The sequence below is a fragment of the Gambusia affinis genome, linkage group LG01, assembly GCF_019740435.1.
Source record: "Gambusia affinis linkage group LG01, SWU_Gaff_1.0, whole genome shotgun sequence".
Classification (NCBI taxonomy): Eukaryota; Metazoa; Chordata; class Actinopteri; order Cyprinodontiformes; family Poeciliidae; genus Gambusia; species Gambusia affinis.
In genome coordinates, this window is record NC_057868.1 from 32,368,978 (window position 1) to 32,394,699 (window position 25,722).

Sequence of the window (25,722 nt, forward strand, 5' to 3'; positions counted from 1 at the left end):
TGCTAAAACCTGCATTTCTTGTTTTTCACTGTATAAATATAGTTTTTTACAAAAAAAGGAAAAACGTGATAGTATCTACTTAAATGGATATTTTCCACCTTATGTAGACAATTTATCAGTTTAGTCACAAAATAAACTGCTAATTTATCTCTTCTATAGCATCATCTATAACAGGGGTTTTCAAAGTATGAAAGGGTGAGCCCCCCCCCCCGCCCCGCCCCCCCCCCGGTCCACTGTTGTCTGGAAAACTCTAAGAAGGATTTTAAAGCCCCGCTCCACATGCGCACCCCACAGTACCAACTTTTCCTAAATCCACAGAGTTGATCGTGTGCGTAAAAGACGTTTCTCTCACATCGGTAGACGGCAAGCAGATAGCTTTTCCGGTTTACTTTTTCCCTCGCACCGCGCCTCCCCTAAAGTGCTCTGGCGCCCCCCAGGGGAGGCGCGCCTCACACTTTGAAAACCGCCGATCTATAATTAAAAAGTGGAAAACAGCTGAAATTACAAACAAGGCTGGATGAAAATGTTAGGAACGTAAATAAACTTTACTAATACTAGAAATATGTTTGGCAATATGCAATTGTTCGCAGTTAATCTTTATCGCATGATAAATTAAAAATGTCATTTTCCTACACTTGCTTTTCTTTGCAGCCATTCTACTTTTGAGAAGCTCATGTGTCTTTAACTTATTCATAATTTGAAGCGTTTTCTGGTCATTTCATGCTTTCAAGTTTAAAAAAAACACTTTTAAAAACAGAATTAAACAGAAGTTTGTGGTATTCAGCTTTATGTTTAAAGTATCAACAAGCCCCTACATTTAGTCTTCTTTTTCAATTCCAGCAACTTGCTTGTAAACTTTCTCCTTTGTATTATAAAACACACACAACTCAAACAATTAAAAGTACATAAAATGTCATGTTTATTTAGTTTAACTCATAGTTCACTTAGCATCGTAAATCTGTTTTCCAATAGAAAGCATTCTATACAGCTTCAGGCAGGAAATGTCTCACTCTTTACACCTTTTCTGTCTCTTTTGATAAACAGAAGGGAAGAGGCGTGTTGGGGTCACGCTAGCACGCTGTGGTGGTCTGGTGGATACATGGTTATATTTAGTGCAGTTATTGCATTACAAAGCAACCATCCCAAAAAACAAAGTAGTGCAATTTTTTTTTTTTCTACTCACACAAAAGAGGAAGTCCAGATGGTCTAAGGCGTTTAGAGTTTTTCAATGTTAGGCTTCATATTGCATACAGAATAAGACAGAAAATTAAATCAGAATCCTTGTAAAAATTGTGCTTCAAAATTGAAAAAGCTCAACTGCTTTTATCAGTTGCTAAATTGGTCCGCTTCAAAAAACATACTCCGCCAAAATATAATGAAAGTAGCTAATTGTTGCGCTAAGACATGCAGGACTCACTCATTTTGTCACAGCCTTCATCTGGGACTTTGTTTTATTTATTTTTTTCTGTGGAGTGATTTTAAAAGTGCAACCAGCAAATATTGTGTTGAAATCTCCTCATGTGGAGGCATTTGGAGAGGGAAACTAAATTTTCAGGGATTTGTAACTGCAGCAAGGAGTGAGTAGCCCCAAAGACAAGACTATCATCACTACAAGACGACGAGGAGTCAGAACTAATGCATTACTGAAATACTTAACCGTAAAAAGAAACGATCAGAAATTCATGCAACACTTGCATAGATTTTTTTCTTTTTCTATTTTAAACCATGCTGATTTTTTTTCTCTTTTAAATATACAGAACATTAAATAAATACCTCTGACACATGGAAGCAGTAAACGAGTAAACACTGACCCTGTGTAAGAACAGAGATAGATCGTCGCTCGTCAGTGTCACGTCAAACTAGTCGTTGGCTTGTGGACTGAAAACTGCGTGTAAGGAAGGCCAGGACTGCCAAAATATGTGACTATTTGTGTCTGATCTGTGGTGAAATGTTTGCACGTAAACACAATTGTTGACATAAAATTTTCACACAAGAACAATGTGAATAGAACATTTACCATTGCACAAACATATTTATAGCCTTAATTAAAAACGCCAAATGTTTTTGTCCCTCCTGGCTTTCCATACAGCATCAAACATGTGACTTTTTACTGTTTAAGTGTTGCTTGTGTGTTAGGTACATAATAAATTATGCCCAATGTGAAAACATTAACATGCAAGCATTACAAAAAAAAAAAAAAAAGTAGATATTTTTGGCTTTTCTGTCTTTCCATACAGCAGTATTAATATGAAAGGCAGATAGGGCCACAAACACTTTTTTTTTTTTTTTTTTTTGTCGTTGATGCATTGCTTCAATGTTGTTTCCACATGTAAACAATGCAACAAACAGCAGATAGGGCATGCAGCTCCACTCAAAAAGTCACAGGTTTTTGACTCTCCCGGCCTTCCGCACAGGAACAGACAGACACGGCATCATTGGTGCTACGAGTCTTCGAAGCCCGACGAGTTTGTAACGTGGAGTTGAGGACTTGACACCTGAGGATCCGCCTTGGTAAAAACCAGCCTTTAAAGACTGCGGTATTCACAGAAATGACGCCATGTTTTCCACAGAGGGTGCTATCTGTGCGGGAAGTGTGGATGCTACAATCAGTTAGCGTGCTACAATCGAATTACGTTGCGATTGGTCAGGTCAGAGAAACCAGGTGGTGCTGGAGGTGCAAAAGGCATGCGAGCTTACATTCGGTGAAGCATTGATTTCAAGAGGAGCTGCAGCTGGGCAGCAGCATGTGCTTGACATATGTGAATGAACTGATGTAAACAAACATTTTGGCAAATAATTTGTCCCCTGGAATACTCTGAACATTCCCTTCCTTGGTTGTATTTACATTCTGTTTGCCCATTTTTAGATTAATAGAGGTGTCAGTGATTGTGCAACAGCAAAGACAAGGGATGTCCAGAACATACTGCACTGTTGGTGACATATGAGGTGATACGTGTACAAATGGATGGCAAGAAATATCTGCCCATAGCCACAAAAATTAGACAAAGAAAGTAGCAATGAAACAAAACCAGGTGGCCATTCAGTATATACATCGTATTCAAATGCATTACAATTAACCCTAAATGGATAAAACACGGGACATTCCTACATTAGTTTATTCCATAAAGATCATTCACTTCCTGTACTGCCGTAATGTGCAAATCGTCTTGAAATAATTATACATGCAATAGTAAAGATAGTTAAAAGTCTTAGGAATTTTAAGGCCAGTATATGCGACATCCTACAATAGAGAAACCTTTAGGCAAAGCAGCTAACGTCTGAGTCTGCATTCAGCTGGTAGCCTGAAACCTTTCTGTTGCAGAGGTGGATAGCCCTGATGAATTTAACTGGAACTCTTTGACCCCGGAGAGACGAGCATTCATCTCGATTTACAGAAAATAGGAGCCTGGAGGAATAAGAACTAGATTACCGATTCACAATGACTGACTGTAAAGTAAAGAATTGGACTTTTGATACGTTTTTTTCCTTTTTTTTTTTTTTTTTCTAAATAATGTGTTTGGATCTGTGCATCAGCCGGGAGGGGGGCTCAGAGAGGAGGGGAGCAGTGTTGGCGGCCTGGAGGCCAGAAGGGGGCGCTGGTCCTAGTAGTTGTCTCGGGGCCAGGGGCGGCTGCGCTGGCGGTTGTTCCTCTGGTTGTGACCTTGCTGGGCTTCGCGCTGGAGCAGCCTGTCCTGTGATTCGTGCCCGTTGGCGCTGTGGTCGCTGCCTGGATGCCCTCGGTGGGAGGGGTACCTGTCCCTATATGAGCGCCCATGACAGGGGGAGGCGCAACCATCCTCTTCCTCCTCTTCCTCTTCTTCTTCCTCCTCCTCCTCCTCTTCATCCTCCTCAACCCCCGTGTGGCATGGGCTCCCCCTGCGGCCACGGGACAGCGAGTCGCTGGCCTCATCAGATGGCATGAGACTGTCCTGCTCCAACGGAGAGTGGGCTTCCTCAGCAGCTTCCTCCTCCTCCTCTTCCTCGCCCTCCAAGCCCACTGCGTCCCGCGGCTGTGTCTGGTTCTTGTTCTGCAGAATTGAGACGGTCATGAAGGAAGCTAGGAGGAAAAAGAGACTAAAGAAAACAAACACTTTTAAAGCTGCAGTATGTAACGTTTATAAAAAATAAAAAAAATGTTTTTTTTACGTATTTGTTGAAACTGTCACCAGGTCATGACAGTATAATATGAGACAGGCAATTTTTGAAAACAAAAAAAGAAATGCAAAAACAACCAATCAGAGCCAGGAGTGTCTTGGCGTTGTCAATCACCCTTGTGCTGCAAAGAAGCAACTTACCATTAGAGAAAAAACATTATTGGTGGCGATGCTAATGCTAATTAGCCTGAGCATTAATGGCAGGCTCTGCTAAGAGGTAGCAGAGAGCAAGGAGAGGGTGTGAGCAGCACATACACAAACCTGATTGACAGTGCTAAGGCCCTCCTCCTGGCTCTGATTGGTTGTTTCTGACAGAGCACTGTATGTCTTCAGTTAGCACTAGGAGAAGCCAAAGGAACTTGATTTTTTCCCACAAATTACTTGTCTCATCCATACTGTCACTTCATAGTGTTTTAATAAATACATAAAATATATATATATATTTTATTTTTTTACATAAAAGTTACACATTGCATCTTGAAAGCAGCTCAAAGGAATAGTTCCGATGTTTTTGGAGTAAGCTTAAGTTTGGGTTATCATTCTTAGTTCTCTAACCTGCAGCAGACGCTGCGTTGTATCACAGTGGATTTGTAGAAAAGTAAACAAATCTTCAAGCAAACATTTAATCTGATGGATCCTGGCACCACCACTCTCCTTCACTCCCCTTTTTCCAGAGTTCTGTTCTTAAAAACAACTCAAACTAAAGAATGAGAAGAGCTGTGTGGTGGGATAACGACTATATTTGAAGCTATTAATCATCCAGACTTTCACAAGAAGTTGCTGGTAAATTTGCTTCCAGTTTCTGACCCGAACATGTCTTATTACACAAAGTTATGTTGACTGGTGTTTTTGCAGGTTGTGAAAGCTGATGCGCCATTCAAGGCCTCACTGTTTTATTTCCTATGAACGCATCATGTATGTAATTGTTTGCATGCTGTTAATTTGTTTTAACATTATTGACATGAAACAAAGAAGCTGTAGATGTAAAATAAATATTTAAAAAATCCAGGTTTCAAAGTTTTTGCAAATGTTGCCACAGATCTTGTTTTTTTTATTTACTCAAATCATCTGAGTTCATGAACAAATCAATGGTGGGACAATGGCCTCTACAGCCTCTTATAAAAATGTAGTTCATTACATCTGCTATTGTTGTGTGCCATGAAAAGTTTTTAGCTGTTTTAAATTGCAATAATCAGCTAAGGCACTGGATCCATCTGACTAGCAGTTTGCATTTTACTGCTTTTCTAAAAATTCACTGCAATTCTGGCATCTTTCTACAACAGGAAAGGGGACCGTAACAGATAACTGCACATAACCTTACTTCAAAATATGAAATAAAAACAAAATAGCAACTTGAACAATCCCTTTAAGACTCAGATATCAGATAGAAGACAGGAATGTAAAGCACTAAAAATAAAGCAACGTTACGCTTTAACACCAGTCTGACATGTCAAAATGTCCCTTTGAAGGAGTTGCATTTTGCTGCAGTTGTTTCTCCTCTCCAGACCCAAAACTGAGGAGATGCAGATGAACATCCGCCATGCTGGAATTTTTAATGTTCGATTAAACATCTTTTCTGAACAATAAGGCTGTATTATTAGGAACAATGACAAAAAAAAAATAAAAAAATAAAAATCAAGCTAAAATTTACTACAATACTTTCAGTTTGAATAAAATAATAACTCTACGTCCCCTTGGAGACTGAAGTGTTATGACTTTGCAAGTTTTAGCCTTTATTAAAGCTGCCAGTACAATATATTGTATTGGCCACAGTCAGATTTGACCACTTCGGGTTTTATATTTGTACTTTCAGTCAAATAACTCGATAACTTCTGCTATGAATTCAAATTGAAACCATGAAAACAAACTATCACGGCATTGTTTTCATTACTTTGCTTCAAATTTTAATCAATTTACCACAATTTTAATTAAATGCATTCACCTTCACTAAAAAAAGAACAACTGGATAGTTCATTAGCTCTTCTACCAGATTATTCTTTCATAAATAATCCTGACGAACAAAAACAAATATTTCTTTCAATTCCTAAACATTCAAGCAAGACAGAACTTGCTGACGTATTATTGACTAAAAAGAATCCAAGTTTCCACAAACGACTTCAGTTCTCAGCAGTAAGCAGGAGATTCCAGTTCCCCATCGACTACACATGCATATGAACGATACTAAAACATATTCAGGGCACATCTAACGCATGAGTTATATTTTATTTTGTGGGACTTGTGTGCCCACCCTCTCGAATGCTGCCCTGGGCAACTGTCACAATGGCCGGGAAATTGTTAAATATTCTTTTCCATTTAAAAATATGTTTCTTTATATAAAGCTATAATAAAAATTAACTGTTATAGCAGGTAGTTCTTCTATCTGTTTTTTCCCCCGTTTGCAATAAAATAAAGTAACTGACTGAAAACAAACAGTGAGTCTATATTTTTATGTTTTTGAGAGACGTTGAGACCTGGTCAGTTTTTTTGAGTTTCTGTTTTAGCAGTGAACATGTCCATGAAATGGTAAATTATGAATGACTGAAAAAAAAAGAAATAAAAACTAAAACATGCAGCTCAAATTTAGATTTGCATTGGATTTTGTTTAAATGCACAATATGACCAACTAAAAAAAACAACAAATAAAAACTACGTAAATGTTTTTATTATCTCAAATACTTGTTGTAATCATAAACACTAAAATTTCATAAAATATGTAATTATATGCTAAGTTAAGCTGTTTATACAGTAGGTATGCAATGAATTAATCTTCTATTTTGACTGGAGGATTGTTTAAATTTAGTAGATAAGTAAACAGTTTTACGAAACCTGCACAATTTAAAACTGCATAGTTTTAAATGCTGTCACTGAGTGGTAAAATAGCTAATTAATCAGGTAACAAGCCATTTTTGTACTCCTTAACACGTTTTCATCCAGAATTAAGTGTTCAAAACAAAATCTTCTAATGCAAAATATAAGATTTGACTAAATTAAAAGCAATTCTACCAAATTTCTTTATCAGACAAAATTGGAAAGCGGTGAAATTTGGAACCAATATGTTGCCGTAGGATGAAAGAAATAAACCTGAGGTGCTCAAGGCTGGACAAGCCGCAACATTAGGCAGATTTTACTAAACATTTATTTTAGAAAGCTAAAGAAATTAAATTAAAATGTATGTATTTTCAGATTTTAGAACAAAGTGAATCATCTAACTTTTATAAAGTGATAGTGAGTGAGTGCTTTCCATAAACGTAAAGAAAGATAGGCAGCAAACTTAAAAATATTAAGTTACTTTTAAAAGCTTTTTGTCTTCAGTGGTAGATATTTTATCCAGATATTGCATAAATCCTAAAATAATCGCCCTGTATTATCACCTTTTTAAATTAAAAAACATCAACTTATTTGATTTAACTGAAGCCAAAGTTGAAGGACCAAAGAGCAACGAGTTGCATTAAACATTGATCACTTTTCTTTTAATGTTCACTGTGAGCAGGAAGAGCATTCACAACGCATGCTTGGAAAGGATAAAAACGCTGCAGAAAAAAATTAAATGATGGGAAATCATGTTGCTTTTATCTCAGTTATGACTTTGAAATGGGGCCTCACTACATTATGAATTCACCCTAGAAGCTTGTAAAACAGGAATTCACCTAAAACCATAAATTAAAGAACAAAATACATGGCGCAATTAAAAGGAAACAAGCAAACAAAAAACATTTCTGGCGAGATCTGAGTGAATAAAGCATGGTTCATTCACTGCCTCAGCCGCCGTGTTGTGTTCAGGTGTCAGGAGGTGTGTAAAAAGAAGGAGGAGGAGGAGGAGGAGGAGGGGTGCACATACATAACATATAAACCCCACTACTCACCCCATTGTGTAAGCGATCATTCAATTAATCCCTGTGTTTCAGAAAACTGCAAAAGTGTTAAGCAGGGATGAGCGAGAGGACAGACAGGACAACTTGAGACAAATCAAAACACATGAGTGAGTCTGAGATGGCAACACTCAGAAACACTCAGTAACATTCAGCTTCACAAGAGTCTTTAGCCAGGACTGAAAGGTGTGGATTTGGGCTGGTGGGCCTACCTGTAGACTGGAGATGGCGGAGGGCGGGGTCATCAGGCTCTGCTCCAGTAGCGGGTTCAGAGGGGTGTTTCCTGGCAGGTGAGTGGCGCGCCAGTAGACCTCCAGGTATTCGGCCAAATGCTCACAAGCATCCTCTAGCTGGTTCTCATCCAAAATGACATCAAACATATCCTGAAATAAAACACGTAACACTGTCTTTAACCCTTTACGACCCGAGTTTTAAATATCCGCCTCGATATTTTTGCTTATCGATATCTAGCAGTTATTTTCGCAATTTACCTTCTGCTAAAAGAGAGGCCCTCAGATTAATTTCACTCCCTGCTACGGCGGGGGTAAAATTACCGTAATAACCTAATTTTGGTTGGAAAGCGCAACATCTCCACTTTCAGAAACCGTTGGAATTCTTCAGACAGCGCAAAGTGTGGCGGAATTACGGTACTGCAAATCTGGCTGGACTGTCGCCGAACCGTTCAGTCCGGAAGGGTGTGGACAAGCCGCAACATTAGGCAGATTGTTGCCTAATGTCCATGGAAAATTTCCATGGATATTTTTCATGTCCATGGAAAATACATGTCCATGTATTTTCCATGGACATGGTGCCATTTTATAACACAATCAAGTAAATATGTCACCTTCAGTTGTTATAAAAATTATATATACATATATATATATTTTTTTTCATCAATTAACACCTTGAATTTGGGCCTCTGTCTCTTTAAGAACTCCCTCTCTTCACGAAACTCCACTTTCAGTAATTCATGGCATCGCTCCTCTATTAGCCCTTTAAAAATGTTTCTTTTACCAGCATTGCATTGAGAAGTAGCTCATATAAGCAGAACGGATTCCACTTAATTGCTGCTACCACTAGTCTGGAGGGGCTGAAACCCCCAATTTGTTGCCACAGGAGATTCAACGATTTCTCAAACATCCATGAAAGAATCAAATCAACTATCCAGGTATGTTTTAGATGAGGCAATAACATTATAACACGATGTAACGCTCAAATAAGTTGATTTTTCATAAAACTGCAGCTTTAAATGCGTTTTTCAATAATATTCTAATCATTTGATTGTGTCTGTGGCTCTCCAAAATGTCAAAACTCAACCTAGTTAGCTGCAGTAGAAACTTTTTTTCTTATAAAAACATTATTTCCCCTCCCAAACTCCAGATGTATAGCATTAGCTTAACGTGACTTCTTAGGGTCAAACAACCCATGGAAAAAATCTGAACCAAATATGTGCAGAAATGAGAGATTTTGTGTAGTTAATATAAAAACAAACAGTGCTGGTCAGAATCTGGGCACAAATCTGCTTGAACTGGTCCAGACTGTTTATTTTTTAAATTAAAACACCTCATTTAGGTATTTCAAATACCTAAATGAGGTGTTAGTCTGTTAGGTCTCAGAGGTTTCTCCTGACATCCTGATCCTCACTGGATAAATAACTTAATACATTTCTACTTTATGGACTCGAATCTTAAATGTATGGCTCTATCTTTACTTTTGGTTTGCATTTATCTTCCATGTATATATTGATATTAAAACTGGTGCAAAAGAGGTAATTAAGACATAAAAATTTTAAGACTCAAATGATGAGTATCTCCGTTAAACAGTAAGATCTGTCAGTTGCATTGGCTTTGACTCAAATAGAGGTAAATATGGATTAATACGTAATTGTTAGTAGTGATTAAAGTTACAAATTATGGATAAAAGGCTCCAGACTGAGCACTCACCGGGGGGCACTGAGAGAGTTTGTCTGCAGCCATCATCTGCACATTCAGGTGTTTGCTCTGAGACTTCCCCCTGGACTTGACCAGCCTCTGCAGCACCTGAGAGACGAAGCAGAAACCCTGTGAGGATCCTGAGAGGAAGAGGCAGCCTGAAGACAATGACGCAGAGCAGAACGAACCTTTGGCGAGGAAACCTTCACGTAGACGATGATGGGAGCGAGGGAAGTTTTAGCGAGCTGTGCGGGGTGGTTGATGGTGTCAGCGTCCAGAACGACCAGCTGCAGGGTTTTGGCAAGCTCAAATATCCTCTCAATCTCACTCTGAACCTCCGCTGCACAGATGAGACACATTTAGCGTCATAACTGAAGCAAAAAGGCTTTTTGTGCTGATGTTTGCTCTGTTACCGAGACTGGAGCGGGTGTTGGATCTCTCCATGATGGGTCTTTTGTTCAGGACAGATCTCTTTGCTAAGGACAGGTCGGCAGTAACGCGGGTGATGGAGATTCTGTAAATTCAGTTAATATAAATAAACATACAAAAGGATTTCGGACTCAAAACACTGTGAGAAATGTTACCGACCTTCCTTCAAATCTGTGTTTCAGAAAGTCAAACAGAGCTTTCTGCATCATGTCTGTCACCTAGAGGAAAGGACAAAAAACATACACTGACAGAAGAAGAATTGTATATTTTAAAACTGACTTTACAACTTTCCAGTTAATCCAGTAGGACCCATTTCTAAATGGGTCCATTTAAAGTGGACCCATTTAGAAAATGTTATGTTTTTCATTTGGATTTCTACTGCTTCTAGAAACAACACAAGAACTTCAGAATACATTATTTGGTAAAAAGTTAATGTTTTTTGGTGTTTGGAAAATGAGCCGTTTCAAAAACCTCCATATTGTTGAATCTCAGACTATGGGTTACACTGTAAAATGTAATAAGTTCACTTTACTTAAAAAAAGTTAGGAAACCGATTGCCTCAAAATCTTCAAGTAAAGTAGCTAATTCATTTTAAGGTGTTATTGCTATAAATAACTATGTTTAGACCACTCAGATAAAGGCAGTAAACCTGAGTGCCGTTAACTCAAAATCATTAATTGGGTTAACTGTAAAATATTCATTCAGACAACTCATGCAATGGCAGTAAACTTGAGTGCCATTAACTCAAAATCATTAGTAAAGTTGACTATAAAATGTCAATTATGACTACTTCAAATTGTGAGTTATGTCAATTAAGCAGTACTCATAAAAATAAGTTATGCTTACACGTTTAAGAGTTCACATTACTTGCAAAATATCAGGAAACCAATTGCCTTGATATGTTCAAGTAAGTTGAACCAAAAGTGTTAAGTTATTGGAACGAAGAGCCAACAGACAACAGTTTGAATGGAAGAAAATGTTTAATAATTAAACAAGTTTACCTTAAATACAAGGTTCTCAAGTGTGGTTACATACACACTAACCTGGAAACAAAGTTTTCCACAGACTTTTTTAAGGAAAAAAAATGACACGACTTTTTTTCTAGGGTAGCCTTCAATATAATATTGAATCCTTCAAATGGCCCTCAGTCTTTAAAACTTTGAGAATCCCTGCTTAAATGTCTTTGTTGACTGGTGTGAAACAAAAACTCAATTCTCAATACTAGAGCCTAACATTTATCATAACATTGATAAAGTAAATAATGAAGTAGTGAAGTGAAGTAATGTTTCTCCTCATTAACATAAAACCATTTAGTAGTCTGCAAGTGCAATGATGCTCTCTCCAACAAAAAAAGAATCAAACAAGAAATAAAAATCACTTTTCCAATAAGAGTAAAGGTATCAACGTTGATCCATAATGTCACATCACATTCACTCATTGCATCAGAAGATTTTTGAGTGATTGTATTTTTGGTTTTAGGGATTTATGTCCAAGTGAGAGAAGCACCCTTTGGATGAAGTCAAAGGTGTACTTCAGTTGTTGAGGGTACTCCAAATTCAAAGAATAAATAAGTCCAAAGAGCAAGCACATGGCATGTGGAAGATTCCCAAGATCATTCATGACAAGACTTCCTTCCAAAATGATGGCAGTACTTGAAGACTGGAGGTGCAGTGAGTCAGTGGAGGCCTGGCTGTCCTCAGGAATGATGGTCAGGATCCCAATGGGGGTGTGAGACACGTCTGGGTCTTCGCAGTCCTAACAACAATAGAAGCAACACCACAATTACATATCAACATAACACTTCTTTAGGGTGACCAGACGTCCTCTTTTTCCCGGACATGTCCTACTTTTCAGACCTAAAAATGTCCGGGGAATTTAAAAATCGTTAGGGATTTTGGTCAACTGCCTCAAAACACATTACATAGCTTACAGTGCATTGTGATTACATTGCCACTCCGTTCCACTACTCCATTCCAGGTTTCTTTGTATGGCAAAGAAATCGGTAGCACATGTACACACATGTGCTACCGATTTCTTGTGCTACCGCAGGTTCTACCCCCCCACCCCCCGTCTCCCCCATCTCCACCCCCCGTTGGCGATTCTACCCCCCCGCCAACAAAAGAATTAGTGTCCTCCTTTTCAGAAACCCAAATCTGGTGACCCTACATTTCTTCATCATGGCTGCTTCTCCTACAGTTTACAGCTGTCCCACCTATGGCAGTCTACTCATCATAAGCCTTCTATAACAGTACAGCGGCTTTTTTAACCCGCCAACATCTTTATCCTTATCCCTTTTCCTTTTTTTGCTTTGCGCCCCGGACAGCTTTTTTGCTCTGCCGCTCCATCTTGTTGCCACTAAATAAACATGATATTTTCGACTAACGTTAGTCCCAGGCATCGCTAAATCATTACACATAAAGTTAACCTCAAAACCTGGACTTACAAATGAATTATACGGCCGAGATAACGAATATAAGTTTGCTAAAAAACAGTGGGACTTACCGTGACCAAACTTAGCTGCAGCAACCGCCGTATTGTTGACAGTTTGGCGTTTCTTTCAAACACGTCGTCACTCGTCAGTGTCCAATGCGCATGTGCGTTCAACGAGAGCTGCCGAATGATGCCGAGTTTTTTGCTGGTTATGCAGATGCGTTTTGCTCACTCATAACTCCAAGTTCGGGTTACTTGCTGCTGATGAGTTTGATTACTTGCCTCAGTAGAAAGTTGTCTTTGCTAAGTTTAAGTTAGTATAGTCAACAGACTAAGCTGGAATGAGTTCAGGTCACTTTTCTTTTTGAGTACACTTTACTTTTACATTTTACAGTGTACCTAGCAACCCCAGCCCGTTACCTAGCAACCCAAGCAGAACTTCAGCATGTTTGGTCAGCTGGTTTCACCGCTGAAAAGACAAACGTTTTTGTTGTTGATAAAGCAACAAAACCACTTGTTGCATTCCTGTTGGTTGTGCAGGAGGCTCTACTTCTGCTTTTCAAAGATGTATGGTTGTATACTTAAACATCTGTTTGCAATGACTCATCCTTTTTTCAAACTAAATCCAGGAACATTGTTTTTAGTTCCAATCTTAATCTAATGATCCAAACAGTTCCAGCTGAATTTCTGGTATAATTTAACAAACTCCACATGTTCACCTTTGTGATTACATAGAAAAAGCTGCTGGAATCTAGATTGTGGTGAATGTTAGGAAAACTTTAGTTTTAAAATCATTTGGGGAAACTGGAACCCCGTGTTGAAAAGCTTTTCTGAGTAAGATTCGTAATTTCCAGTCTCAAATATTGTCCTGCTTACTCTCAAAGCTCTGAAAAAAATCCTACCTTTTTAAAATGTTCCCTCCTCCCTCAAAACTTTCTTTGCTCACATTGGATTCCTCATCTACATATCTTCTCTTCTCCTATTTATTTCCTTCGTGTCACAGAAAAACTCCCTCCTAAACTCAACTGGTGATTTTTGCCTTCAAGATCTGTTTTTCTCTCTTCAGGACCAAAGTACTAAATTCTGCCTAGCAACAATTCCAGCCAATAGAATAAAAGCTTTTGACTCTGTCTTGGGTTGCACTTGTTTTACGATATATGACAGCAAGCTTACCAGATGTTAACATTGTGGTTTACTCATTGCCAACAGATACATATGTTGTACTAATTTAAAACAATATGTCTTAAATTATACATTAATGGTACATTATTTTTATTTGCAAGCAGAAAGAACAAGCAGGATTAGCCTGCAATGGGAAGACGAAGCAGAACAATGCCAACAGGAAAAGAGAAAATCAGTGTGTTAAATTAAATCAAACTGCAGAAAACTAAGTTTTGAAGGAAATTTGAAACTGAAAATAAGGACTCCCTCTCTTAGATTCAAATTGTATTCTCAAAAGAAAGAAGATTTCCTTCACAGTCCACACATCAGCATCTATTTAAATCAAGAACTATCTGTTATTTGTTGTTTTTTGTTGAAGAAAAAACAGATTTTGGGGGTAAAATAAAAGAGAGGCTGACCTCATAGCCCTTCAGTGATGGTCCCACCAGGACCACCGGCCTCATAGAGGGCACCACGTCATAGGGAGGGACATGTTCCTGCCAGAAATAGGTAAAGACGGAGGAGCAACGAGAACAAATTTATTTATTTATTGTTACAGGACAAATAAAATAAGAAAAATCTCCTTTTTCACTCGCACAGTCTCGTATTCGGAAAAGGCCATGACCCTATAGTCTTTCGAAGTTAAATCCAACAATGTTAAATCCAGGTATTGTATAATCAATGTGCATAATTCAACTCCTCTTTGTCACTGGAAAGAGCCAAGACATACCTGTTTTTGCTTCTGTTTAGCTTGTGAAAACAGAAACATTAAACATTAAATGACAGTAAACCAAAAGAAGCTGCAGAAACTGTGTTCGTGAAATAAGAGGGGGCTGTAGTACTTACATTCACCTGCAGATGGCGGTGTGGTCCTCCAGCTTCCAGACACCATGTCCCCTAAACTTGAGGAGTTGCCTCCTGTTTTCCTGCAACAGCAGCAACATGCTGGCTCATAGTTCTCATTTTATTAAACAAAATCATGTTGGAAGTGCAAAAGCAAACATGTGATAACCTCTGACCTCTGTTTCTGCTCCTGTTTGAGCCTCATGGCCTCCAGTCGCAGAGGGCTGGGGATGAAGGCGATGTCCGCTCCTTCCTTCACTAACCGCCCGATCCACCAGTCATTGTTGTACTTCTGTTAGAGTCAGGAGGTCAAGGGTCAAATCAATCCATGGAGAGGGTTCATCAGCTTTAGCAGAGGGTCATAACTCACTTCTTTGATGTGCAGGAAGTCTTTGGCATCAAAATTAACTGCAGCTCCTTGGACAGGACAGTCCTCATCCAGAGCTCCGCAGTAATTCACATTTGTCTTTACGGCAAACGCTACAGGTTTGGACTGTGGAGCAAAAACCGACAAGAATATTCTTCAGTGATGGGAAATGCAGAACATCTGGGCTTACATATTCTAAAGCTGTTAAATACTGCTTAAACACTAAAATTAAACTTTAAAAATTATGCTTACGTACTCACAAAAGTATTTAAAAACTGTAAGGTGAAAATTGGGAAAGCAGATTATTAAAACTAAAGTTAAATTCATATCTAAATACCTTCAGGTCTCTGTGCATGCGGTGTTTTAAGTTAATAATTCCTTAATATTGATGAAAAAGTAGTAGTTTCACTGACAGATTATTTTATTTCTAACAGGATACGTTTCCCAGCTTATAAGTGAAACATGTATTTTTTTCATCAATATTAAGGAATTATTGATATGAAAAAAGCTCCGGCTTCTTCGTCAAAAATGTTTTCCAAGTTAGTTTTGTCTTATTTCGAGCGTGCTAAGATATTTTCTCTAGAAACTAGACAAAAAGTAGCTGGTAAGATTTTGTGTTTTTTCGCTGAAGGCAACTCAAAGTGCTTTACATGCCCATAAAACATCGAAGAAAAATATTACATTGCAGTGTTACTGTTAAGGAAAATCATAAAAAGTTGGAATCCAAACTAAAAGTAATCATGTTTCTTAAAAGTTTTCATGTTAATTTAAAATAACGTTTCAGCATTTTTTAAGTTTTCTGGAAGTTTCTTCCAGATTTGTGGTGCACAAAAACTGAATGCTGCTCCTCCATGTTTGGTTTGCTTGATCCAAAACACCTGAGAGGTCTGGATAGTTGATACAATGACAAAACATCTTTAATGTATTGTGATGCTAATCTGTTCCGTGATTTATAAACTAACAAATTATTTTAAAGTCTATTGCAGGAAACTTCCTGTCCTTCTAAACGTTGAAAAACAGAGAAAAAAAGTGCAAAAAATCCTGCAGGCTGAAGACGTAAATCTGCATGGCCTGCATATCAACACAATTCCTGAAACTGTGGGTTTATGTTCTGTTTTTTAAAACTAAAATGATCAGCATCGTTTTTTGTTAGCTGTGTGGAGGCGGCCGTGGTGTCGTACCTTAGCTCTGTCGAGCTGCTGCTGTGCCTGGCGTTCGGCTTCACGCCGATACGCCTCGCGGTCCTCCTCGGCTGACAGGTCTGAATCCGACGGTCTACTGGTATACGAATCAGCCGACCCCTGTCAGGACACCATCAGGTCGAGATTAATTCATTCTGCACATCTTCTGCTAAAACCTCCAAGGAGCAAAACTGAGTGCAGAAACACAGACCTGCTGTTTCTGCTGCTCTCATCTGTGTTGTCTTCTGCAGTCTGTCTGCATGCAGGTGTGCATGTAAATATGCGTGTGCATTCATGACCGAGTTCATGTGGGGATCTATGAAACAATGCACAGCTCTCCCACACCAGCTATCTTATGACAGACCAAATATAGCACAAAGGAAGCAATGCTTCCTCTTCTCTCCCGCTTGGCCCCAATCCATTCCAACATCCCCCTCAGTGCAGCACATACATCCTTTATTCCCCTGTTTATCCTCCAGAGACTTCTTCTCATTAGAGAAATACACACTGGTTATCATTTAACCGATTGCCTCAAAATCTTCAAGTAAAGTAACTAAAAATAACTATGTTTAGACCACTCAGATAAAGGCAGTAAACCTGAGTGCCGTTAACTCAAAATCATTAATTGGGTTAACTGTAAAATATTCATTCAGACAACTCATGCAATGGCAGTAAACTTGAGTGCCGTTAACTCAAAATCATTAGTAAAGTTGACTATAAAATGTCAATTATGACTACTTCAAATTGTGAGTTATGTCAATTAAGCAGTACTCATAAAAATAAGTTATGCTTACACGTTTAAGAGTTCACATTACTTGCAAAATATCAGGAAACCAATTGCCTTGATATGTTCAAGTAAGATGAACCAAAAGTGTTAAGTTATTGGAACGAAGAGCCAACAGACAACAGTTTGAATGGAAGAAAATGTTTAATAATTAAACAAGTTTACCTTAAATACAAGGTTCTCAAGTGTGGTTACATACACACTAACCTGGAAACAAAGTTTTCCATAGACTTTTTTTAGGGAAAAAAATGACACGACTTTTTTTCTAGGGTAGCCTTCAATCTAATATTGAATCCTTCAAATGGCCCTCAGTCTTTAAAACTTTGAGAATCCCTGCTTAAATGTCTTTGTTGACTGGTGTGAAACAAAAACTCAATTCTCAATACTAGAGCCTAACATTTATCATAACATTGATAAAGTAAATAGTGAAGTAGTGAAGTGAAGTAATGTTTCTCCTCATTAACATAAAACCATTTAGTAGTCTGCAAATGCAATGATGCTCTCTCCAACAAAAAAAGAATCAAACAAGAAATAAAAATCACTTTTCCAATAAGGGTAAAGGTATCAACGTTGATCCATAATGTCACATCACATTCACTCATTGCATCAGAAGATTTTTGAGTGATTGTATTTTTGGTTTTAGGGATTTATGTCCAAGTGACAGAAGCACCCTTTGGATGAAGTCAAAGGTGTACTTCAGTTGTTGAGGGTACTCCAAATTCAGAGTATAAATAAGTCCAAAGAGCACATGGCATGTGGAAGATTCCCAAGATCATTCATGACAAGACTTCCTTCCAAAATGATGGCAGTACTTGAAGACTGGAGGTGCAGTGAGTCAGTGGAGGCCTGCCTGTCCTCAGGAATGATGGTCAGGATCCCACTGGGGTGTGAGACACGCCTGGGTCTTCGCAGTCCTAACAACAATAAACACCACAATTACATATCAACATAACACTTCTTTAGGGTGACCAGACGCCCTTTTTTCCCGGACATGTCCTACTTTTCAGACCTAAAAATGTCCGGGGAATTTAAAATCGTCCGGGATTTTGGTCAACTGCCTCAAAACACATTACATAGCTTACAGTGCATTGTGATTACATTGCCACCTGCTCCACTACTCCATTCCAGGTTTCTTTAGAGGAGAAGAATCGGCAGCACATGTACACACATGTGCTACTGATTTTTGCTACCGCTGGTTCCCCCCGTTGGCGCATGTGTGTCCGCCGATTCTACCCCCCCGCCAACAAAAAAAGAAGTGTCCTCCTTTTCAGAAACCCAAATCTGGTGACCCTACACTTCTTCATCATGGCTGCTTCTCCTACAGTTTACAGCTGTCCCACCTATGGCAGTCTACTCATCATAAGCCTTCTATAACAGTACAGCGGCTTTTTTAACCCGTCAACATCTTTATCCTTATCCCTTTTCCTTTTTTTTGTTTTGCGCCCCGGACAGCTTTTTTGCTCTGCCGCTCCATCTTGTTGCCACTAAATAAACATGATATTTTCGACTAACGTTAGTCCCAGGCATCGCTAAATCATTACACATAAAGTTAACCTCAAAACCTGGACTTACAGATGAATTATACGGCCGAGATAACGAATATAAGTTTGCTAAAAAACAGTGGGACTTACCGTGACCAAACTTAGCTGCAGCAACCGCCGTATTGTTGACAGTTTGGCGTTTCTTTCAAACACGTCGTCACTCGTCAGTGTCCAATGCGCATGTGCGTTCAACGAGAGCTGCCGAATGATGCCGAGTTTTTTGCTGGTTATGCAGATGCGTTTTGCTCACTCATAACTCCAAGTTCGGGTTACTTGCTGCTGATGAGTTTGATTACTTGCCTCAGTAGAAAGTTGTCTTTGCTAAGTTTAAGTTAGTATAGTCAACAGACTAAGCTGGAATGAGTTCAGGTCACTTTTCTTTTTGAGTACACTTTACTTTTACATTTTACAGTGCAGAGACTTCTTCTCATTAGAGAAATACACACTGGTTATCATTTTTCAATGTAAGCAGTTTCAGAACACGTCCCAGGAATGGCTAGCATGTTAAGCTGAAAGCAAAAGACAGCAGAGTGCTAGCAGAGACACTTGCAGATTTGTTTTTCAGTAACTTTATGGTCATTACATGTTTCAGAAGATACATTTTAATCTCAGAGTTAAAACATAAAGTAGTTTTCAAACAATAATATTATTTATTAAGCAAAAGAAGCAATTCTCACCCAGTAATTGTAAGTAATTGTCATCTTTCAAATATCTGTTGCTTTTTCTTTTTTTAAATGGGTTGTCATTTTCAAAAACACATTCAGAAATGTTGACGTTTGTTTAAAAATATTTCCATCCCTAAAGGAAACACAGAAAACATCTGATTTTTACCTGTAAGTGACACTAAACATAAAACATTCACATTAAACCTCCATATGAAGTTAACGGCAAACACAGGAAAACAAGAACGGCGAACAGCAAAGTGGAAGTGGGGTCTTCTGCAGAGCTGCTGCAGTACCATCACAAACATATAACCCACCATTTCTTGTTGTGCATGATGTGTGTAACACCTTTTGAGTTATAAGCTGGGTTAGCGGTTGGGCTAAGTAAATGCATGAGGAAAATTTTGACTGGAATTTGTTTTGGAAAAATAAAATCTCTGTTCTGTGTGTGGATGCAGGGTGAAAACGGTTAAAAACTTTCACGTTTTAGAAAAAAACTTTCCTGTTTGGATAAGTTTGATTTCCCACATGATTTTGGAGAGCGGGATTCAATTTCACAAGCAGGACATAGGTGTGATTGGTGCCAGATATGTAGAATTAAGAAAGCATTTAAATACAGGAACTGTCTGACAACACGAAGTAGGCTAACAAATCTTAAAAGAGAGGCAGAACTTACCCTGACCCAAAGCGATTTCAGAACAAATGACAATAAACGTCATTGGCTCCTATCAGTCTGGGAAAGGCTACACAACCAAATCACAGTGAGATCACACTTGGTTCAGTTTATTCAACAATAAGAAATATAGACAGGAGAAAAATGGATTGACAAAACTGGAAATTTTTGAAGGCATGTATCCTGTTAAATCTGTTGCAAGATTAGCAGCACAGTCATACACAGGGGTGGGAGTGTGATGGTTCGGTCAAACTAGCATTTTCTGACAATAAGCTAATTTCTAAGAGGTTTTTACTTACTTTTAACAAGTTAATATGGACAGTTTTGTTTCCTCTACAAAATAAATCCTAGTCTGTGAGTTCAACATTTTGTATTCACTGAGGTCAGTGCGTCAAAAAAGCAGGAACAGAAAAATCTGGAAGGAGGTAAATACTTTTTCAGAGTCCTGAATCTGTCAGTGAGAAGAACTGCCACAGCAAAACCAAAATGAAATCAGCCCAGAATAAACTAAGAATATCACAGGAAGCCGGTAAAAATGTTCTTGGAAAGAAAAGACACATTTTTGTAGGGCTGAAACAATTAATTGGGTTAATTGTGATTAATCGATTACTGAAATGATCATCAACTAATTTAGTAATTGATTAATCGGTAACTGGAGTACACAGACTTACTTACTTAGTCAGAGCTGTACAAACAAAGGTAAACATTTTGCAAATAAAATACAAAATCTCACATTCAGTATCTTTTGCTGTTCAATTATCAATCGGTTAATCCAGGAACAGATCACCACTGTATTGATGTTAAGTCAAGCAGAAAGGACTGAGCTTTTCACATGTTGATGGTAGAAATATTTCCACTGTAGATGCATCCTTTGCTACATTTTTGGCAAGAGAATGTTTTTTAATGCATTTAAAAAAGGAAGTGAATTGCTTTTTTCCATCTTTTAACATTTTTCTAATATTTAAGAAAAAGGTGTCAAAATAATCAATAACTAAAATAATTGTGAGCTGCAGCTCTGCATTTGTCTAACACCTGAACAGTGTGGTACTATTTTCACCGAGAGTAAAGGCTCAGTGCTGGTCAACCATCTTGCCAACACGGATCCTCTAGAGGTCCAATTAACCAACATCTGCAAAGAAGTTCCCAAACAGAAACCAGAACCACCAACAACCTTCGCGTGGAACCCAAAACGAAGCGTTATTGACAGCAGCTCTGCGCGCGAACACCTCTCCTCGTTTCTTGTTTTTGGTCTGGCATCTATGTTAGATAACTAGATGTGATTTCTAGCACTCTGCGAGGCACCACTGCACCGGAGCCAGAGCAGCGCTGACAGAGAGGAAAGGAGGGTGAGCAGGAGAACGGAGAGGGAGAGAAAGATAAGAACAACATATAAAGGTACACCGAGAGGTCGGGAGGGCTGGAGTGACGGGAGAGAAGAGGGGATATAGGGGAGAAAAGAGGAAACCCCCAGGGACTGGATGAGATCCGAAAGGACAAACAAGAAAATGAAAATATGAGACGGACATATGAGGAAAAGTTGCATACCTGGCTGATTAGGAGCACGGCACTAGAGCCTGATGAAGACATGAATGTGAAATTTCTGACTGTAGCGGCGTCCCTGTCTTCACTGGGAACGCTCACAAACCCTCGCAGACATGAAAGCAGAATAAATGTGGCAGTGGGCGCAGAGTAGAGGCGTTACATTTAAGGTTTTTTACAGAACAGGAGGTGATTGCTGCTCTTTGTGTTTGGAGATGACAAAGGAAGCCTCTCCAGCCTGCTCTTTGGCCTCCTGTTTAATACAAACACGCTAAAAAACGCTTTGCCATGAAGAGTAGCAGGACATGAACACAAGGCCCATCTAGGAGAAGCTTCACTGCATTGCAGACTGCAACAACGAAAGCAGCATCTTCCTTTTTGTTTTTTATTTTTGTTTTTTAGGATATCTTGTTTTATTCCTGCTAACATCTCTGTCTGCAGGCTAAATTTAACTCTGCTCCTTCCTCCTCTGCCTCTGTGATTATTCTTCACGCGCTGCAACACTGATGGCCCCCACTCTGCAGGGTGGGGGCCAAGTGAAAAAAGAAAAAGTGTGTCACCCAGCTAGTTGAGCCCAGAGAGGGCCAAATCATCTGGCAGTCCAGCCAGCAGCTCCTCAACGAAGGAGCTCAAAGCTAAATATTTTAGGGTTTCTACAGAAATCTTAGTTTATTCTCTTTATCCCGTTAAAATTACAGTGTTTACACAAACAGAGAGCTGAAAAAAATCACTTAACAGAGTTCACAGAGACAACGAGAGACAGCCCAGTTAGCTGGCTGTTTAAGTTTTATTCTTAATCAACATGGTCCTTAAAGTTGCTCTAAAAACCGACCGGATCCTCGGCCCACTGCTGACAGATTTCAGTTTGTGTCTGAATCATCTGTTCTTACCAAAGCCATGTTTGGTGTTACACAGGGTTCTGCATTTGGGGTTATTCTGTTTACTTCACTGCAAAAACACAAAATATTACCAAGAATTATTTGGTCCACTTTCTGGTGCAAATATCTCAGCACACTTGAAATAAAACAAAACTAACTTAAATGAGACTTTTCAGCGAGAAATAAGTGAATAAGTCAAGACATGATGACACAATATGGGACAAATGTCTTTGTTTCACTGGCTGATAATTTCTTTTTCATTAATATTAGAAAATTATTAATTAAAAGAAGCTCCTATTTGTTGATAAAAAGTTCCTTGGTAGTTAGTTTTGTCTCATTTCAAGTGTAGCAACATGTTTGCACTGAAACTAGGCCACAAATACTTTTGTGATTTTGCAGTGTCTGTATGCATTTCACCAGAAAAATACTAGAAAACATGTACAGGTGAAGCTCCAATTAGGACGTTTTTCATACCATTTATCCTGATATTCTTATCATCATAGGAATTATGATTTATTGCTGTCACTAAATTCAAATTAATCATGTTTAAAACCCCACCAAGCTGTCCTTATTGTCAGGATTGACACTTTTAGTATTTTTTACACTGTCAGTTCAATGAGAGCATAAATAAATACCAAGAAACCTGAAAATAAATGAAGCACATTACAGATGGGAACGTTTTTCCAAGAGCGTATTTTGTGTTTGTGGGGCTAAAATTGCTGTGACACAGTCACAGTCATCTTACACTTACGTAAAAAAGAAGTAACAAATAGATCTTATCGTCGCATTTATTGTTGTCACAAACGTACCACAAAATATCCTGATGAAACTTTTACTCCAGCCCTAGTTTCACTGTTTTGATGATTCGTCTGTAAACCACGAGGAAACAAATCTGCTCATGAAGCCATAAGCTTTTCTAAGATATTTACTTTTATCTTTAGGAGCAAAGCAGCTTGATAAATTTGACTGGCAGCCAATCAGAAAGAAGAGCACTGCAAATAATTTCTCCTGGTGTGAGACAACAAAAGCTATTTCTACATCTTCAATAAGTCATTTTAACTTATGTTTTACAATAATGATTGAAAAACAGATTCCATTTCTAATTTTAAAAAAATAACAATTCTGATTTTAAAATGTCTTCCCTCCAACTTTCTGAACTTTCTGAAATCCTCTGGTTGCATAAGTAACAGCATCCTTCCATCCTCATTCAACTTCAGCTGAACTGTCTTAGTGCAGCAAAAATCTTAATTTTTTCACCAAGTCGTTTTTGCATAAATCTGCTGTAACTCAGAAAGAATTATTTAGTCCTTATTTATTCAAAATGTAAACTATCCTTAGATCTAAGCGACTGCGTGTGGACATGACGGATTGGTGAAATGTACAAGATGTATTCCTTTCTGTAACACATTTAATACAATTTTATGCAAGGATTTTTTTTAAAATAAACTCATTTATTCAATGTATTGAGGGAATTTTAGATCTCGGTCCCCAGGAACAGTGCCTAAGTAAGCAATAATGTATAAAAATGCATGTTTTTTAAAGAATAAAAAGCATTCCCTGCAGTATTTACTATTTATTCTCCAGCAAATCCAGGTTCCCATGTGTTTCTGGAAATGCTCAGAAAGACCCATTTATACTGTAAATATGCTCTACTGGTACAAAATACAACACAAACACTAAACGGTGACCCAAAAAAGACATTACAGTACTTCATCAGTCCAGATGCAGCATCTGCACCGACGGAGGTTCACTCACCTCAGCATGCTAGATGTTCACACTCAGCTTAGAAGTCTGGTCTATTTTTTTGTTTGAACCAATAATGCTTTTGTTATAGTTTCAACCAATAATATTTGAACTTCTATGCAGCCCTACAAGCTGCATAGAGCATTTTACTTCATTGAACGTTAACCAAGGCATGAGAAAACAAGAACGTTTTTGTTGTTTTCTCTAGTTTTTTTAAAGTAAAAAAATCCACAAATAGTAAAATACAGATGTAAATAAATATTATACCAGATCGTCTGCCAGGTTTGCTCCAGTGTGTTGTAGCAAGAAAGACAATATTTCTGTATTATTTTGAACACTACGCCATTTTTAAATTAATTTTAATTTCATTTCCATTTGGGATTAATAATACAGCATTTTTGAATTTTTATTTTGTCACCGCTCAAACATCTGCTGCATGATCAGATGACTTTAAAGCTACAAAATTAGCCTCCATTTCTGCAGGTTGGACAAAATCAAGTGAAACAACCACAATCAGGTTTGTGACCCCCAAAATCCCAAACCAAACATTCATCCCCCCCCAAAACATTAGCCATCAGCTTCTGTGTTAACAATCCACTGGACTCGATAGCACCATGCAATAAATCATTCTGTTAATATCAGTCGCGCTGTATGTGAAATCGATCAACCAAAGGCAGCAAGAGCCTGTGCAGAGCGCATGCAGCCGGACTGCAACCAGAAAGTAAAACAGGTGCAGGGAAGGAGGAAACAAAAGCCCCGCTGAAAGGAGGGGAGGGAGACCAGGTGATGGAAGACAACACGGGAATCTTTGACAGGAATACTTCATACTTACTCAGCTAATGATGATGCTGCTGCTGCTGCTGCTGCCGGTCCCTCCCTCTCTATACACTACCTGCTGGCTGCAGACGGACTGCGCTGTGTCCCGTTCCCTAAAAAGGGACGACCTGCACTGGTGTTGCAGAAACTGGCAACACCTTCTTTTCTATTCTTACCCCACATCCTCACATCACAACACAACAACCAACGCAGCATTTGCGTCACTTGATAAAACCCACCTCCTCAAATTTACATCACTCTCATTTATTATTCCGTGAGTCCGAGCGAACGTGAAAAGAATCGGGTGAAACTGCTGTTGCCATCGATGCCTCCCTTAAGATTTCTCCTCCTGCTCATGTCCTACATCTAACACATGTATCCATACAGTATCCTGCTGCAGAAATGAGTCATACTCCGCTGCTCCTCCATAGTCACACCCCACCCCTATCACAAGCAAGAAACTATCTGCTCTGTGTGTGAATGTTACTCTCTCTGTGTGAAAGCCTTTGTCAGTGGGAGCAGAAGGTGGTGTGTGTGTGTGTGTGTGGAGGTAAGATAATGATTGGAAAGACACTAGAGGAGCTTGTTTGAACACTGAACCCACACATCAGCATCACATCGGCCTTCGCCATGAATATTTGAAGCTGTACGACATTCCCTGGAAATCTGGAGGTTTTCATTAAGCTCCCACTCAAATCGGGATAAATAACGTCTGCTGCAG

General features: G+C 38.7%; 1 protein-coding gene across 3 annotated transcripts in view; it reads right to left on the reverse strand.

Moving 5' to 3' along the window:
- Positions 1–2,136: 2,136 nt before the first annotated feature.
- The window catches only part of cacnb3a (calcium channel, voltage-dependent, beta 3a), a 29,515-nt gene continuing 5,929 nt past the window's right edge, over positions 2,137–25,722 (reverse strand). For 2 of the 3 annotated variants that reach the window (XM_044130381.1, XM_044130391.1), the window contains 12 exons: positions 16,366–16,485; positions 15,188–15,310; positions 14,994–15,109; positions 14,821–14,900; positions 14,705–14,724; positions 14,394–14,471; positions 10,543–10,601; positions 10,368–10,468; positions 10,143–10,294; positions 9,967–10,062; positions 8,236–8,406; positions 2,137–4,028 (listed from right to left, as the gene is read on the reverse strand). In XM_044130381.1, coding sequence (XP_043986316.1) covers positions 3,603–4,028; positions 8,236–8,406; positions 9,967–10,062; positions 10,143–10,294; positions 10,368–10,468; positions 10,543–10,601; positions 14,394–14,471; positions 14,705–14,724; positions 14,821–14,900; positions 14,994–15,109; positions 15,188–15,310; positions 16,366–16,485 — 1,542 coding nt within the window. In that variant the 3' untranslated portion in view covers positions 2,137–3,602. Of the gene's footprint in view, positions 4,029–8,017; positions 8,064–8,235; positions 8,407–9,966; positions 10,063–10,142; positions 10,295–10,367; positions 10,469–10,542; positions 10,602–14,393; positions 14,472–14,704; positions 14,725–14,820; positions 14,901–14,993; positions 15,110–15,187; positions 15,311–16,365; positions 16,486–25,722 lie in introns of all 3 variants that reach the window. The other variant, XM_044130401.1, reaches the window with a different exon arrangement.